The sequence below is a fragment of the Elephas maximus genome, chromosome 20 (assembly GCF_024166365.1).
Source record: "Elephas maximus indicus isolate mEleMax1 chromosome 20, mEleMax1 primary haplotype, whole genome shotgun sequence".
NCBI lineage: Eukaryota > Metazoa > Chordata > Mammalia > Proboscidea > Elephantidae > Elephas > Elephas maximus.
Window position 1 is genome coordinate 54,126,724 of NC_064838.1, and position 15,594 is coordinate 54,142,317.

General features: G+C 60.7%; 3 protein-coding genes across 10 annotated transcripts in view; 1 reads left to right on the forward strand and 2 right to left on the reverse strand.

Moving 5' to 3' along the window:
- The window catches only part of RNF123 (ring finger protein 123), a 28,255-nt gene extending 16,060 nt beyond the window's left edge, over positions 1–12,195 (forward strand). For 7 of the 8 annotated variants that reach the window (XM_049863494.1, XM_049863492.1, XM_049863496.1 and 4 more), the window contains 15 exons: positions 56–139; positions 941–1,048; positions 2,952–3,129; positions 3,954–4,028; positions 4,178–4,265; positions 4,356–4,443; positions 4,532–4,616; positions 5,871–6,010; positions 6,118–6,306; positions 6,395–6,470; positions 6,699–6,783; positions 10,361–10,503; positions 10,658–10,752; positions 10,868–10,953; positions 11,039–12,195. In XM_049863494.1, coding sequence (XP_049719451.1) covers positions 56–139; positions 941–1,048; positions 2,952–3,129; positions 3,954–4,028; positions 4,178–4,265; positions 4,356–4,443; positions 4,532–4,616; positions 5,871–6,010; positions 6,118–6,306; positions 6,395–6,470; positions 6,699–6,783; positions 10,361–10,503; positions 10,658–10,752; positions 10,868–10,953; positions 11,039–11,159 — 1,641 coding nt within the window. In that variant the 3' untranslated portion in view covers positions 11,160–12,195. Of the gene's footprint in view, positions 1–55; positions 140–940; positions 1,049–2,951; positions 3,130–3,953; positions 4,029–4,177; positions 4,266–4,355; positions 4,444–4,531; positions 4,617–5,870; positions 6,011–6,117; positions 6,307–6,394; positions 6,471–6,698; positions 6,784–10,360; positions 10,504–10,657; positions 10,753–10,867; positions 10,958–11,038 lie in introns of those variants that run through there. The other variant, XM_049863497.1, reaches the window with a different exon arrangement.
- On the reverse strand, positions 6,797–9,599 carry AMIGO3 (adhesion molecule with Ig like domain 3). The gene has a single exon (XM_049863513.1). The coding sequence runs from the start codon at positions 9,587–9,589 to the stop codon at positions 8,051–8,053; it is 1,539 nt and encodes a 512-aa protein (XP_049719470.1). The 5' UTR covers positions 9,590–9,599; the 3' UTR covers positions 6,797–8,050.
- GMPPB (GDP-mannose pyrophosphorylase B) lies at positions 11,602–13,849 on the reverse strand. The gene is made up of 10 exons (XM_049863519.1): positions 13,695–13,849; positions 13,452–13,585; positions 13,253–13,333; positions 13,114–13,162; positions 12,814–12,956; positions 12,457–12,615; positions 12,292–12,370; positions 12,091–12,218; positions 11,817–11,999; positions 11,602–11,733 (listed from the first exon to the last, which is right to left on the reverse strand). Exons 2-10 carry the CDS (start codon positions 13,578–13,580, stop codon positions 11,602–11,604), a joined length of 1,083 nt encoding a protein of 360 aa, XP_049719476.1. The 5' UTR covers positions 13,581–13,585; positions 13,695–13,849.
- Between the last annotated feature and the right edge of the window lie 1,745 nt (positions 13,850–15,594).

Here is a 15,594-nt window from a genome sequence, read left to right on the forward strand (position 1 = left end):
CCTGAGTGAGGTGCTACCAAGGGTTATCCTGGATGTGTGGTGCCCAATGCTCTAGATGGTGGGCGTGTCTGATGATGTCAACGAGTATGCGATGGCTCTGAGGGACACGGAAGACAAACTCCGCCGGTGCCCCAAGGGAGTAAGTCCTGAATATGCAGGTGGGCCTTTGGGGATGAGGGGAGAGGCAGCTTGCCCACTCAGGGTCCGCAGGGCAGCCCACAAAGGAACTCTGTGCTGCCTTGGCCCTGCCTCTGGGGACTGCCCCAGCATTCTTTGTCCCCACCCCCGCCCTGAGCACACCACGAGTCAGTGAAGGGCTGGCAGCAGGGCCTGGCACGGCCTCAGCCCCATCAAGCTGCTGCAGCCAAGGTGCCCCCAGTCCGTTAAGTGCTGATGCACACCCAGTCTCCTCATCAATAATGGATTCGACCCTGAGTGCTGCCTAGGCCGCCGCTTGCAGATTCAGCAGGAAGCAAGGCCTGGCTCCTCGCACACACTGGATCCCCTCTGCTGTGGCTGTCCCAGCCTGGGGAGTGGGGCCAGGCAGGCCCAGTCCGTGCTTCCCTGGCAGCCCCACCTGCCCCCACCTGTGGGCAGAGCCGTGGGCCTGGCCCAGGCGAGAACAGCCACTGGAGCTGCACTTGGGGCATCGAGTCCCAGGGCGCCTGGCTTGGGCCTTAGGACCCCCAGCTGGGTCTCACTTCCACCCCCTGAGGAGACGCCTATGCCCTGTTCTGAGGCTTGCCTAGGCTCACTGGCGGGTCAGTGGCAAAACAGGGTTTTGAAGAGTGGAGCCCCGGTCTCCCAAGCCCTTGCCTGCTCCAGGCACCAGCAGAGCCTCCCTCCCAAGACTGGCAGTGTGATGACAGACCTCAGGCCTGGGGGAACGGAGCTGGTGTATGGGGCTGTGTCCTAATTGTCTTCTCCCCTGGTGTGGCAGAGGAAGGACATCCTTGCAGAGCTGTCTAAGAGCCAGAAGGTTTTCTCGGAAAAGCTGGACCACCTGAGCCGCCGTCTTGCCTGGGTCCATGCCACTCTCTATTCCCAGGTGCCTAGGTGTGGCCTTGGCCCGTGGTTACTCCCCTTCCCAGCCGTACATTCTGGACCACATGTGACTGGCCAGTGGGGTTGGGCAGGGCCCCCAGCTGCTCCCTGCCCTGGCTCACATGCCCCTCCCTCATCCCTCACACTCCCCCCCAGCTCCATGCCCCTTCCCCTGTAACTGTTACGCCCCATGGACTTGAAGTGGTGCCATTTTTAGACCCTGGGTTCCCCTTCAGCTCCTAAATCCTTCCTTTGAGGAACAGGATCTGCCCTCTCCCCTGCCCCCCCTTCCAGTTCCTTGGTCCATCCTCCTCTCCCTGGGCCTCACTCCGTGTCTGAGTCTGCTTCTCTCTGACACACCTCCCACCCTCCAGGCCACTGTCTTGTTCCTCTCCTCACGCACTCATTCACTCACTCATTCATTCAACAATGTGTGCCTGAAGCCTAGAGAATGGCAGGTGCCATCGTGGGCACTAAGACACTGGTTAACCGGAAAGAGGAGCCTCAGGCTTCCCAGGGCACTTGGCCTCCTGGGATAGGCAGATGGCCAGACAGTGCACTCCCACTGTGACCGTGCTTTGCCCCCAGGCTCTAGACCCCCAAGTCCTTGTTGCCCCTTCCACCCTGCCTGGGGCCTCTTCCCACCAGTGATGTCCTGTGGTTCTTCTGGGTATTCTGTGTCAGCACATCTGCCTCTCTTGGGCCTGCTCCTCCCCCAGAACTGGGTGATCAAGGCCTGGGGCGGCCCCATCTCCAGCCTGCCGTCTTCTGCTTGGGTTTCTCGTCTCAGCCTTCTTCTGTGTCTTCAGTGCGCACTCTACTGCCTTCTTCTCATCCAGTTTCTCCCATCAAAGGGAAAAGCCCTCAAGGCCTTTCCTTGACTGTGTCTGCTTACAGCTACCACTGTCTCCTCCCTTCTCTGTTCACATCTTGAAGGAGCTGTGTCTTAGCTCCCATCCCCTCACGCTCAGCCCAGCATAGGCTTCTCAGTCTTCTAGAATAGTCTCGCCATGGTCTCTAATGACCTTCTTGTTTCCTCCTTGTGAGCACATCCCCGTCCTCATCGTGTTGGTCCCTTGGTGGCATCTGTCCCCTTCCTCAGACTCCGCCTTCTGTGGTAGCAGGCTCCTGCTGGGGCCCTCTGGGCTTCCTGGCACACCCTGACCTGGTGTGAAGTCCGGATGCTCTGGCTCCATGTCAAGAGATGCATATGCCTTGGGTCTGGGCGAGGGCCCGGGGCCTCATGCTGGTTGGCAACCCCTCCTGTGCCCTTTGGTGTCATCCTGACACAGGCTGTCTGAGAACATGGGAACCCCACCACACTGTGGGGAAGATTTTGCCCGTTTTTCTACCTTCTCACCACCACATTTTTGGGAGCATCTCCAGGCACCTCATGCTCCACGTGTCCTGAGCCACACTCCCCCTCCGCTCTGTGCCAGGCCTGCTTCTCCAGCACCTGCAACCTCCATGGAGGCTCCACTACTCCCAGAAACATGGCCCCATTCTTGGCATTCCCATCAGTGCAGCCTGGAGGGGGCCATGGCTTCCTAACTGTCCTGCCCCACTTGCCCTGCAGCTCCTCTGCACTTGATAGCGTTCACACTCTTCTGGGCATGTCACCCTTTGCTTACCAACTTCTGTACTTTACAAAATACAAACCCAGGGTCAGGTGAGTCACAGTGCTGCCCTCTGCAGGCCAGACACCTCTGCCTCCCCACCCACAGGCCTCCCCAGGCCCCAGCAACACAGGCTTTCGTGCCCACCAAGTGTTCCTTGCCCCAGCCTGAGCTGTTGCTCCCACTTCCTGGAATCCAGGTCTCAGCTCTGATGTCATATTCGTGAGGAGGCCTTTCCTGACCTCTAGACCAGGTCATGCCCCCTGTGACCCTCCACATGTGCCCCCACAGGAGAAGATGCTGGACATTTACTGGCTGTTGCGCGTCTGCCTACGGACCATTGAGCATGGCGACCGCACAGGCCCTCTCTTTGCCTTCATGCCTGAGTTCTACCTGAACGTGGCCATAAACAGCTACAGCGCCCTCAAGAATTACTTTGGCCCTGTGCACAGCATGGAGGAGCTTCCAGGTGATGGGGTCACTTGGGCTGGGAGGGGACAGAATAGGCGGCCTTTGTCATGAGCTCTTGGATCCCTGGTCTGAGCCATCCATAGCCCAGCAGCGCCCATCCACGTTGGGGGGGATGAGACAGCCCCTACTCCTTTTGGCCTGTGTTAGACAAACATTTGCAAAAGCCGTACATGGCAAACCCTGCCCTGGGACCAGCAGCCACAGAACCAGCGGTCCCTCATAGTGCTGAGAGGGAAGCAGACAACATGGACCATGGGGTAGGGACCCTCTGCTTTCACTCCCTTCCTGCGGCTCCAGGAACCAGCTGGCCCCTGGCCCTGCTACCCTGGCACTGGCCACGATATGTGGCCGCTTTTGTGGGGCAGAGTGGTTTATGTCTGTAAATCACAGTAGGTTTCTTGAAGACTACTGATTCCAGGCTGGGCTTTTTGGTTTATGTTTGGATCCAGGTGTGGGCTGTCAGGCCTCTGGTCTGACCCCCTGCCCCACCCCAGGCCCAGGTGCAGGCTTTGTCCCCAAAGACGGAGCTGTGGGGGACCAAGGGGCCTTGACTGCTGGGTCTTCAAGTGTGTGTGCTGAGATGGGTTTGCACTCAGGTCAGGACTCTGGCCAGGACCTCCCCCTACCCCCCACAGTGAGTTTGTGCCATAGTCCCTCACCAACTGCCAGTGAGTGCCATGCCCAGTGTTCCCAGACACCAGCCCAGGCCCAGACTGGCCCTTGGAGCCTGCTGCCCAAGTCTACCCACCCTGCCAAGGGACAGGCCTGCCTCTGGAGCCCCGCCTGTGGCCAACAGCTTCCACTACCCCACCTACCCTGCAGGCTATGAAGAGACCCTGACCCGCCTGGCCGCCATCCTTGCCAAACATTTTGCTGACACACGCATCGTAGGCACTGGTGAGGCACCCTACAGTGGGCCAGGGGGATTGGGCAGGATGTCACCTCTGGCTGGCTGTTTTCAGTGCAGAATGCTGGCTGGGTGGGCATGAGGCATGGGGGCCGGGGCCCATGCTAGGCACCTACTGAGGCATGACTTCTCCCAGCAGACATCCGTGACTCGCTGATGCAGGCCCTGGCCAGCTATGTGTGTTACCCACACTCCCTGCGGGCCGTGGAGCGGATCCCTGAGGAGCAGTGAGTGGAGCTGGGGTGGGGGGCATGCACCTGCCCTGCACAGCACCACAACCAGCCTCACCCTTTGCTCACCACCCTTTGCCCTCACAGGCGCATCGCCATGGTGAGGAATCTCCTGGCACCCTACGAGCAGCGGCCCTGGGCCCAGACCAACTGGATCCTGGTGCGGCTCTGGAGGGTAAGCTTGACTGGAGAAGTGGTGGCTAAAGCTGGCTGGAGGAAGGAGTTGTCCTGCCCCACTGACCCCCCACTGGCCCCACCCTCAGGGCTGTGGGTTCGGGTACCGCTATACACGGCTGCCACACCTGCTGAAAACCAAACCTGAGGACGCCAATCTGCCCAGCCTCCAGAGTGAGTATCCGGTCGGGCAGCTCCTCACCCACCATGCTAGGGTTCTCTCAGACTCACCCACTTCTTCCAGCTGGACCCAAAACTCACTGACACTCTGGGACTACACCCCTTCGTGGGCCAGGGTAGTGTGGGGGACAGAGTGCCATCCTGTGTGTGCCTTTGGGCCCAAGTGCTCTGTGTGGGTCACAGTGGCAAGGGCAGCATCTTCCCAGGCTCATGCAGGGTGAGGATCCTGTCCCTTGCTCACTGAGCCACCTCCCCGACCTCCAGCCTTATCCCAGCACCATGTCGACCTAAGTCGGGGGGCGGGGCACGGACTAGGGGTCAGTCAGGCCTCAGGTGGTATCCATGAGGTTTTCTAGAAGCAGGCCCATTTGGTTGGGAGCGGGTACTGTGCTGTCCTGGGGCTGTGGTCCTGCAAAGCTTCGGGAGCCTGAGGACCTTTACCTAGGCTTGGCCAGGGGTCTCAAGCTGTGCAGCTTGCAGGGTCTGCCTGCCACACACTGTTTACCCCACGTAGTGGCTGTCCGTGGCCAATGTGGTATATGGCTGCCCTGGTGGGCAGTGTTTTGGTGTGAGGGGTGTCCCCAGAGCAGCCGGGTGCCTTGGGCAAAGTCACACAGCAGGTCTTTGGCAGCTGCCTCGGTCCTGCCCTGGGCAGAACTGAGCTGCAAGTGGAGAAGCAGCATTGGGGGCAGGTCTGCGTCCTGCTGCTACAGGGACTATTGATTTGCATCAGGAGGGGTGGGGAAGGTATGCTGGTCCCAGCCTCGGCTGAGGGCTCTGGTTACTGCTGCCTGCCAGCCCCAGACTTGGCGCCCACCCCCTCTCCCATATGCCAAGGCCAGGCCAAGGGCAACAGAGGACAGGAGAGGGCTTACAGCAGGGTTCTAGTTCAGAGCAGACCCTCGGGGAAGCTGGCCTTGACCCAAGTGGCCCTGTTTAGGTCTAATCCCATTCGAAGGGTCCAGCTGGGGTTGTGTGGCTGCTTCAGGCTGAGGGGCCTGCAGGGGTAGGGGAGTGGTGTGGTATGGGGGCAGGAACAACTGCAGCTGTGGCTTGCCCCCACAGAGGGAGCAGTCAGATGCAGCCTCGGCCCCCAGCTAGTACAGCACCCTGTCTCCCTACCCTCATGACTTGTGTAGTCTCAGGGAGCTGTCTCGACGCTAGTGGCCCAGTGCTGAGGACAGAGGCAGTTAGGCAGGGGCCACTCCTCTGGCATCCCCGATGACACCACCCCACCGTGCTCTACAGAGCCCTGCCCCTCAACGCTGCTGCAGCAGCACATGGCAGACCTGCTGCGCCAGGGCCCCGACGTGGCACCCAGCTTCCTCAACAGCGTCCTCAACCAGCTCAACTGGGCCTTCTCAGAGTTCATCGGCATGATCCAGGAGGTGAGCTGTGGTGGGGTCTTGTAGGCCAGGGTGGTGTGGGAACAAGGGCTGGCCTTGGGGTGTAGCCAGGCCACTGACAGCTGCCTGCCCACCTGCTGGTGGCTCAGATCCAACAGGCGGCTGAACGTCTGGAGCGGAACTTTGTGGACAGCCGGCAGCTCAAGGTATGTGCCACCTGCTTTGACCTCTCAGTCAGCCTGCTGCGTGTCTTGGAGATGACCATTACACTGGTGCCTGAGATATTCCTCGACTGGACCCGGCCTACCTCTGAAATGCTGCTGCGGCGTCTTGCGCAGGTATATCTCTCTGGGCAAGCAGGGTGGGATCCTGGGGACACCCCGGTGGCGAGCCTGCTCATCCACCAACGGGCTTCTGCACTCACAGCTGCTGAACCAGGTGCTGAACCGGGTGACAGCTGAGAGGAACCTGTTTGACCGTGTGGTCACCCTACGGCTGCCTGGTGAGGACTCAGACACCCTGCACCCCAATACCCCACGGGCCTTGGTTCCTCTGCCAGGAGCAGTGATGCCCTATCCTCCAGGCTGCGTCAGGACAGCCAGGCCTGCGCCCCAGCCTCAGTGTGCCCTTATGTGGGAGGAGAGGCAGGAGGTGGACAGGATCAGCGGGGCCTGGAGGCCCTGCAGCAGGTGTATGTGCGTGGCTCATGCCCTCCTTCCCTTCCCCTTAGGCTTGGAGAGTGTGGACCACTACCCCATTCTGGTGGCAGTGACAGGCATCCTGGTACAGCTCCTGGTACATGGGCCAGCTTCAGGGTGAGTGCTGGGGACAGTGGGCCCCATGAGAGCCAGGTGTGTCTGATGAAAGGGGGCTGAGCAGGGCCTCCCTGCACCTCAGCTCCCTCATCTGTAAACTGGACCCCAGTACCAGCTTCTCAAGGTGGAGGGGACATGGTGAGGTATGAACTGCCTAAAGAGGTGGCAGCAGCTCTAGGTAAACGCATCAGGGACCCCAGCAGGACAAGGTATCCTGGTCCATGGTCAGAGCCATTGGCTGTGGCCATGCCTCAGGCAGAGGCAGGGGAGCTAGGACTCTCAGGTCACCCTGCGATGGCTGAGCGGGGCCTGGTGGCACTGTGGGAGCTAAAAGGTGAACACACATACGCTGGTATCTGCATCTGCGAAGGCTCCAGCCATGGGCATATCCTGCCTTTATTGAGAAACTTCTTGACAAGCTGGGTCCAGGACACCCACAGGGGCCCAGCTCAGCCCCCTGCAGTGGGGGTGGTGAGATGCATGAAGGCAGGGCGCCACCTCAGTCATTAGGCTGAGACCAGCGCCAGCCCTTAAGAGGCTACTGCCCTCGAGGGACAGCAAGTTCCGGCTCAGCAAGTTCCCCTCCCAGCTTGGCTATGCCTGGCAGGCTTTTTGCTGCTGAAAAGCTGGGGTCACAGGTCATGGTGCCCCTCAGCACTGCCTTGTGAGTTGCAGCCATGGGGTGGGCCCTACACTCAACGGCCTCTAGATGCCCCTGGCCAGAGAGCAGGACCAGTCTTTCTGGGACTTAAGCCAGGAACTGTGCCTGCCTACCAGACTGTGGGTTGAGTTGTGAAGCTTTAAGTAGGTTGGAAGTTGGCGGACAGGGAGTCCTATTTCCCGAGAGGTCTTCCTTCGGAGCTTCCTCCTAGTTCTCTGCGGCCCACTCCCTCCTACGCCCTTGGGAAGGGGAAGGTGGTTATGCCTCAGCTCTTCGGTGCCACCCCTTGACAACTGCTGGGGCTCCAGTGCAAACGTTCTTCTAGATGAGCCTCAGCCCCCAATCCTGATGGGGCAGCGGGCACAAAAAGGCCCTGCTAGGGCCCGGGGCCTTTAAGTCCTTTGCTGAGGCAGAGCAGGAGAAGGCTGGGGACTCCAGCCCTCCACCAAGGAGCAGAGCCCTTGTGGTTCAGGCCAAGGCCAACCCAGTAGGTTGTGAGGCCAGGTCAGGGCTTCCCATCAGCATCTGGCAGTTATCTGGACTGCAGCAGGGAGCAGGGCAAGCAGCAGGCAGGGTGGTGGCCTGGGTAGGGGGACTCTGGGCAGCCTAGGTCATCACCGGACCCTCAGAGCCTGTAGAGCTAGCAGACTCTGAGCTGACCTTGAACTGCAGGCCCCCAAGGTTGCAGAGGTCAAAGTCCTCAGCTATGGCCAGCTGCACACGGCCATTGAGGCCCCTCCTGCCTGGCTCCAGAAAGACTACGTGCTTGTGGGTGCTGGCCTTGCGACTGGGTGCATCTGGTGATGTGGTGCTGAGCTCCGAGGACTGTGCACTGAGGTCCTGGAGAGGGCTGGGTGCTCGTGACCAGTGACGGCAGCAGCAGGCTTGGCGACAGCAGCGGCAGCAGCCACGGCAGCAGCCACGGCAAGGTGGCATGAACAGGTAGAGCAGCACCAGCACCAGGCCCACGGCACAGCCCAGCAGCGTGGTGTAGCTTGTACTGAAGACCTCGGGCTCAGGGCGAGGATGGTGCACGCTCACGTTGTATTCATGTGTCTGGTTGTGCAGGCGAGGCCCAGTGGCCAGGCACACGAAGATGCCCTGGTGCTGCGGCTGCACATTTTCAATGGCCAAGCTGCCATCAGCCAGCAGCTCAATGCTACCATCTCGGGATCCTGGCGCCAGAAGCAGCTCATGCTGTGGGGAGACCCAGGCAGTGCCAACGGCTGGGGCACTGGCATTGCAGTGCAGCCGCAGGGACTGGCCCACTTGCACGTGCAGCTGTTCTTCTGGCTGCTCCAAGCCACGGGCAGTGGCAACTGAGCAGTTCTCAAAGACTCGGGCGTGCTCGAAGAAGCGCACGCGGGATGCTGGTACCTTGAAAGCCAGGCACATGTAGTCCCGTGCAAAGTCCCGCACGGCGCTCAGGCCCCGCTGATGCCAGCGCAGCAGCAGGTGGTAGAGGCGGCAGTCGCAGGGCAAGGGGTTGTTGTGCAAGTAGAGGCCGTTCTTGAGAAAGGCCGGCAGCGCCGCCAGCTCGGGCACTAGGATGTGCCCCAGCTGGTTGGAAGAGAGGTCCAGAGTGCGCAGGCGGGCGGTGCCCAGACCGTGCAGGTGGTTGAAAGAGAAGAACGCGAGTTCGTTGCAGCCCAGGTAGAGCCTCCTGAGCGCTCCCAGGCCGTGAAAGGCGTGCTCGTCCAAGTGGGCCAGGCGGTTATTGAACAGAAGCAGCATCTCGAGCGCCCCCAGCCCGTCGAGGTCGTGGCGGCCAAGCGCCCGCAGAGCATTAGATGATAGGTCGAGCAGCCTCAGACCGCTGGCGTTGGAGAAGACACCGCGACCCAGCGCACCCAGCTCGTTGTGGCCTAGGCGCAGCGCGCGCAGCCGGGAGAGGGGCGCCAACCAGCCGGGGTGCAGGCGCTGGAGCGCGTTGTGGCTCAGGTCAAGGTCCGCAGCAGCGACGGGTAACGCGGCCGGCACGTCCTGCAACCCAAGGCCTGCACAGCTCAGCAGGTCGGCCGCGCAGACACATTGATCAGGGCAGTTGTGGGGCTTAGGGGACAGAGGGGCCTCGGAGTAGTCCGGGGTGCCTAACCCGACGCGCAGCATGCACAGCAGTGCGCCCAGCAGCATCAGCCAGGCCATGGCGGTGGCCACCAGGGATGGGGCAGGGCAGCTCCTGTGCAGGGCTCGGATCCGGGACTCACCCCCTTCTGCTCTGGCTCGACGTGCGCGGTGCCGGATGGGTCATGGCCGGGAAGCTAGGACGCGGGCTCCGCCCCGCTCGGCCGGCTGCTCCTGCTCTCCAGCTTCCAGGCAGCAAGGTGGGGCCGCGCCCCGCTCGGCACTCCCTTCCCGGGCTCCCCTCGCTCTCCCGGTACTTTCCTTGTCACCCGGCTAAATACTCGCCGAGGCTGTGGCTCAGGGGGCGGAACCTCGGCCCCCCATTGGCTCCTGTCGGAGGGGGCGGGGCAGCCGCGTCCAACGGCGCCGCGTGGCCGCCAGGGGGGGCGCGAGGGCGACCCCAACAATTATTTGACCAACAGTTTTCCGCAGCCTTCATTTCCCCGGAGTGGTAGCCCGTCCAGGCACAGGCTGGAAAGCACATCTTTAAGCTGCTACGAATATTCCTTAGTTTGTATTTATTTGGAGTAATTTTGAAGGGTTAACGTGTGTCACATGGCTGGTGGACATTCATTGTCTTCTGGTAGCTCCCCTGAGACCCCTAAACTGGCACCCAGGCTGTATGGGTCTTTACTGCGATCCAGGACTTAGCAGACTGGTAAGAAGCAGGGAGGTGGAGTGGGATGAAGGGGTCAGTATCGCAGTTGGTCTAGGTGAGTGTACCACCTCTTCAGTAGAGTACTTTCCCACCAGCGCTGAGCTCCCTGACACCACCCTTGCACCCTCCCCCAGGAAAGAGAAAGCCACTTCTGTGCTCCTGGCTGATCCCTGCTTCCAGCTCCGCTCCATATGCTATCTCCTGGGGCAGTCAGAGCCCCCAGCACCTGGCACGGCCCTGCCTACCCCTGACCGGAAGCACTTCTCCCTGCAGAGCTGTGAGTGGAGGGAAGCACCTCTTCCTACAGAAGTGAGGGCTGGGGCGTGGTAGCAGGGGAGAGGTATTTGGGTGGGGTTGGGCCAAGCCAAGGGTCTCAAGAGGCACAAAATTCTAAGAGCACATTTGGCCACACACCTCCTCCCACCCTCCAGACACGGATTACGTCAGTGCAGAAGAGCTGACCCAGGTGGAACAGATGCTGGCACACCTGACCTCTGCATCTGCCCAGGCAGCTGCTGCCTCTCTGGTGAGTGTGGCCACAGCACACAGGCCCATGCCACCTGAATGCATGTTGGCATAGCACATGTCTACTTCTGTCCAGGGACCCAAACCCAGCCTGCCTTGCACTCTCCTCCCTGCAGCCCACCAGCGAGGAAGACCTGTGCCCCATCTGTTACGCCCACCCCATCTCTGCTGTGTTCCAGCCCTGCGGCCATAAGTCCTGCAAGTAAGGGGGCCCTGGGCACTGGAAGGCGGGTGGAGGCAGGGAGCAGGAGACTACGGGGCAGCCCTCATCCTCTCTCCTGTGGCAGAGCCTGCATCGACCAGCACCTGATGAACAATAAGGACTGCTTCTTCTGCAAGGCCACCATTGTGTCTGTGGAAGACTGGGAAAAATCAGCCAATTCAAGTACCACCTCCTCGGCCGCCTAGACCTGCCTGGTCCACACAGTCTGCGCCATTCTGGACCCTGCACCCTCAAACCCAGCCCAGGCTGGGCCCTATTTATGAGCTCCTCTTGCCCTATTCCCCAGGGTCCCCTGCTGTGTCCTCCAACCCCCATCTTGCCTGCGTGTAGCCTCATTGGTGGGAGCCCAGCTACAGCCCCAATTGTGCCTGAGCTTGACTTTCAGTCAGGGCCACAGTGAGCATTAAATTATTATTCCATACAGCCCTGGCCTGGGCTTCTTGAGGAGTGCAGTATTTGGGGTTCCCACAGCAGGGATCCTGCCAGGTATGCCCACATGAGAAGGCAAGTGTCCAGCGTCAGCCTCATCCAAGCCCCCAGACAAATGGCAGGGCCTTCTAATGTGTGAAGCCAGTCCTCCCCTTGCTAATGGGGAAATGAGGGCTCCACAGGCCCCACAGCACGCTCTCACATGATGATGCGAGGCTCCGGCACTGACTCGCCAATAGACTTGTGGGGCAGCACGCTGGCCCCATTGAGGTAGAGCTCGTCGTTAACGATGACATCTTCGCCCAGCACTGTCACATTCTCCATGCGCACCTTAGCGGGGAGGACCAGGCTATCAGTGAGGCAGATATGTGCCCTGCCCCTCTCTACCCACGTGGCCCAGCCTACAGACTTACCCACTGGCCCACGCGGCAGCGCCAGCCCACAATGCAGGACTCAAGCCAGGAGTGGGAGCGGATGTGGGCGTCCCGCAGCACTGTGCACCGCCGGATACACACGCCATCCTCCACTACCACACCAGGGCCCAGGCTCACATTGGGACCAATGCTGCAGTTCTGGCCAATGCGGGCACTCGGGTCCTGAGGGCAGTGAGGCAGATAGATTACAAGTGGGCCACTTATCCCGAGACTGAGAGGGTTAATGATGGGCTGAACTGAGCAAGGGCCTCACCACCAGCACGTTGCCCACAATGCCTGGGCCCGAGCAGAGTTGCTCAGGCTGCTTCTGTCGCAGTGACTGTAGAAAAAGGCACATGCCAGTGAGGAAATCCTTGGGCTGCCCGATGTCCATCCAAAAGCCTGTAGAAAAGGCTGCGTCAGGGGGCTCAGCCCAGCCACAGACCACCCCCGCACTATGGCCTCCCTGCCTCACCCTGCAGTTCCATGGCATACAGCTGCCCCTCTTTGGCCATTACCGGGAAGACCTCCTTCTCAATGGACGTGGGCTGCAGCTGTGGGAGTGGGCATCTTGTGAGCAGAGTCATGGCAGCAGTGGCCTGCCCCATCCCAGGCCACCCAGCAGCTGGCTCCCACACACCTGGATGCGCCGCAGCACCGCAGGGCTCAGAATGTACATGCCTGCATTGATCTTGTTGGACACAAACACCTGCGGCTTCTCCACGAAGCGGTGAATGCGGCCTGTGTCAGCCTCACATACCACCACACCATACTTGGAGGGTTCCTCCACCTTGGTCACCTGAGCGCAGAAGGACCTCAGGCCTAGTCCAGTGCTCCTGCCACTTGATATTCATGCTGTCCCAAAGCTCAGGGGATGTGCCATAAATGCTTAAAGACACATACTGCACACCTCTGCTCCCACCACGTGAGGTGACAGTTCAAGGTTGGGGGTGGAAGAAGCTGGCAATGGGGGTCTGAGTCTCAGACAAGAACTTACCACGATGGAGCCCTCCTGGCCGTGGTGCCGATGAAACTGCACCATGGCTTGGAAGGGGAAATCGCAGATCACATCGCTGTTGAGGACGAAGAAGGCGTCTTCAGTCTCAGACAGCAGGTCTCGGGCCAGTGCCAGTGGCCCAGCTGGGGGAGGGGAGCAGGTCACCACCTTGCTGGCGGGGGGTGGGGTGGGGGGGCGGTCTGACCCCTGGATTCAGGCTCAGCAGGCCCAGCCCAGGCTGGGTTTTGTTGCTTGCCTGGCCCTACACCCTCCCCAAGGGACCCTTCTCTCTTTACTGACCTGTTCCCAGAGGTTCCTCTTCATGGGACATAGAAATGCGGATCCCTAGCTGGAAGGGCGAAACCACAGTCAGGTTCCTCCCACCCAGGCGTAGGAGATTGAGCGGGAAGCAAGGAAAAAGGCTGAGTCCGCGCCTTACCTTCTGCTCCTGCGCCTTCATTTCCTTCTCCAACACCTGAGACATGTAGCTCACGGCCAGGATCACGTGGTCCACACCTGCCTGTCGGACAGAACAGCGCGAACTGACAGGCGGGCTCAACGGAAAGGGGCGGGAACCCCTGCCCTGCGGTCGCTAGCCGTCCCTCGCCCCACCAGGTCCGACCGACTCCGGCCCTTACCGCGGCCAGCGCCTCCACTTGATGCAGCAAGATGGGCTTGTTGCAGAAGTCCACCAGTGGTTTCGGGATGCTCAGCGTCAGTGGCCGCAGCCGCGTCCCATAGCCGCCCACCAAGATCAGTGCCTTCATCGCGCCTGCGGGCGGCGGGACAGTAAGTCCTGGCCTCCGACGTGCCCGGGCCCACCTGGCCGACCCTTGCCGCGCACGCCCGACGCCATGCCCAGCCCCGCGCCCTTCACTTGCCAAACTGATGAACTCTGACTCCGCCTCGTCTGCCTGGTCTGCCCTAACGCGGGATGCGAGACCCCGCCACAAGCCAGGACGCGCCGTGGGACAGATCGCGGCTGGCTCGAAACTCGGGCTGGACCTGGCGCGACAGTGACGTAACCCTGGTGGGCCAATCGGCTACCGCGTACGTGGCACGGCCGCCGGCGACGTAATGCTGGAGCGCGGCGCTTCGGCAGACGTAGCCAATGAGGGCCCGAGCGCGTCCGGCTGCCATGGGGACCGGCACCCGGACATGCGGGTCAGCTGTCCATTGGCGGATCCAAAGGCGGAACTGGCGCCAAGGGCGAGGCTTCGTTCCCGGCCAGACGGGTAAGGCCGCTTCCGGCCCCGCCCCTCCGCTCAGGTCCGCGGGCCGGACGATGGGGCAGGCAGTTTGGGGCGCGGGCGTGGGGCGGGCTGCTGGCCAGGACCCCCGGAGGCCGTAAGGCTCACAAACAGACGCGGACTCGCCTCCGTTTGTAGCGGCTTTATTTTGACATACACGACCTCAGACACAAGCGGGGCGGGCAGCGCCAGGTGCACAGGAAGAGGCGGGGCTCCACCTGAGCCTCCCCCTCTCCGCACGCCCGGTCCTGGAGAAAACGCAATTGCGCGGAGTCGGGGTCGGAGCCACGTGTAGCATCAGGGCGCAGGCCTCGGCAGCGTGGACGGGCTTGTTTAGCTTCCAGAAAAGAGGAGCAGGCAGCGATTTCCAGAAGGCGAGGCCTTACTGTTCCCCGAGAAGCAAAAGAACCAGGCAGATCTTTTCTAGGGGTCTCGATTTTTTTTTTTTTCATTAAAACATTTTTTAAATCGTCACAAAACCAAATTAAGTTCAAAGCAATCTTGCTTCTAGAGAACATGCATGTGGCCAGGCGTGAGCAACGGCTGAAGATCTAGCCCAGACCCCTGGCCCCTTGGGGGAAATCCCCACGCGCCCTGCACAAGCCCTGAGAGGGGTGGGGCCCCTGGCAAGTTGTTACACTGGTCCCCTTCCTCTTAAGCACCGCCCCTGCTCGCCCCTCCCATACCCTGAGGGCTGGTGTCAGCTTGGCCCTGGGAAGCACTATGGAGAGGGGTCACCTGAGCGCCCCAACCCGTGATCCCGCGTTGCAGTTTGGTCCCAAGTTGGGGCTGGGAAGGCAGACCCTGGCAGGAACAGGGCTCTCTGGCCTGGAACGGAGTGGCGGGGGTGGGGGAGAGATGGAGAAACATCAGTGGCAAGAGCTGTGTGTGTGCACACAAACAGGCCCACCAACCCACCCCACCCTAGATTACAAGGTTTTGCCTCCAGGTGTCCAAAGTGCTAAAAAGAGGAGCCCTGCCTTGGGGGAAGAGCAGCAAATCCCGGGCCCTTTTGCTCTTTTTAGTGCCAGGAAAACACTGAATGTTAAGTGGGTGCAGCCTCCCTCACTATGAGGAGCAGCAGAAGAGGGCAGCATCTGCTCCCAGAATCTTGGAACTCAAGAGGTCCCAGCACATGGCTAGGCAGGACAGTTTCAATCAAGGGAGTTCAGAGTGACCCCAGACCCCTATGTCTTGTCCTTTGTCCTGACAGGAAATGACTGTCTACACTAGCCAACAGTTACTACCTCCAGAATGGTACAAGAGAGAGAACGGTCATTACTGACCAGAAACAGGCAAGCTGCTCCTCCCAGCCGCAAGGAATGGGAACCTGCCCACCACTGGCACAGGGTCAGAAGGCCAAGAGATGCAGGGATGCAAGGAGCTCATTTAAGAAGTGAGGCTCCATCTCACTGGGAAGAGCTGGGAAAAATTAGCCCAACATTACCAAGCCCTCTCAACAGACACAGGCTGGCAGGCTTACCGTTAATGCCAAAACAGGGATGTGCCCTAAGTGACAATGGCAGTGGCC

Bases quoted from the DNA above. Each gene is read 5' to 3' on its own strand.
- AMIGO3 (XM_049863513.1), bottom strand. From the start codon at position 9,589: ATGGCCTGGCTGATGCTGCTGGGCGCACTGCTGTGCATGCTGCGCGTC.
- GMPPB (XM_049863519.1), bottom strand. From the start codon at position 13,580: ATGAAGGCACTGATCTTGGTGGGCGGCTATGGGACGCGGCTGCGGCCA. The intron at 13,334-13,451 runs GTAAGGGCCGGA...TCTGTCCGACAG, and splicing joins AAGTGGAGGCGCTGGCCGCG to GCAGGTGTGGACCACGTGAT. The intron at 13,163-13,252 runs GTAAGGCGCGGA...TCGCCCTTCCAG, and splicing joins TGAAGGCGCAGGAGCAGAAG to CTAGGGATCCGCATTTCTAT.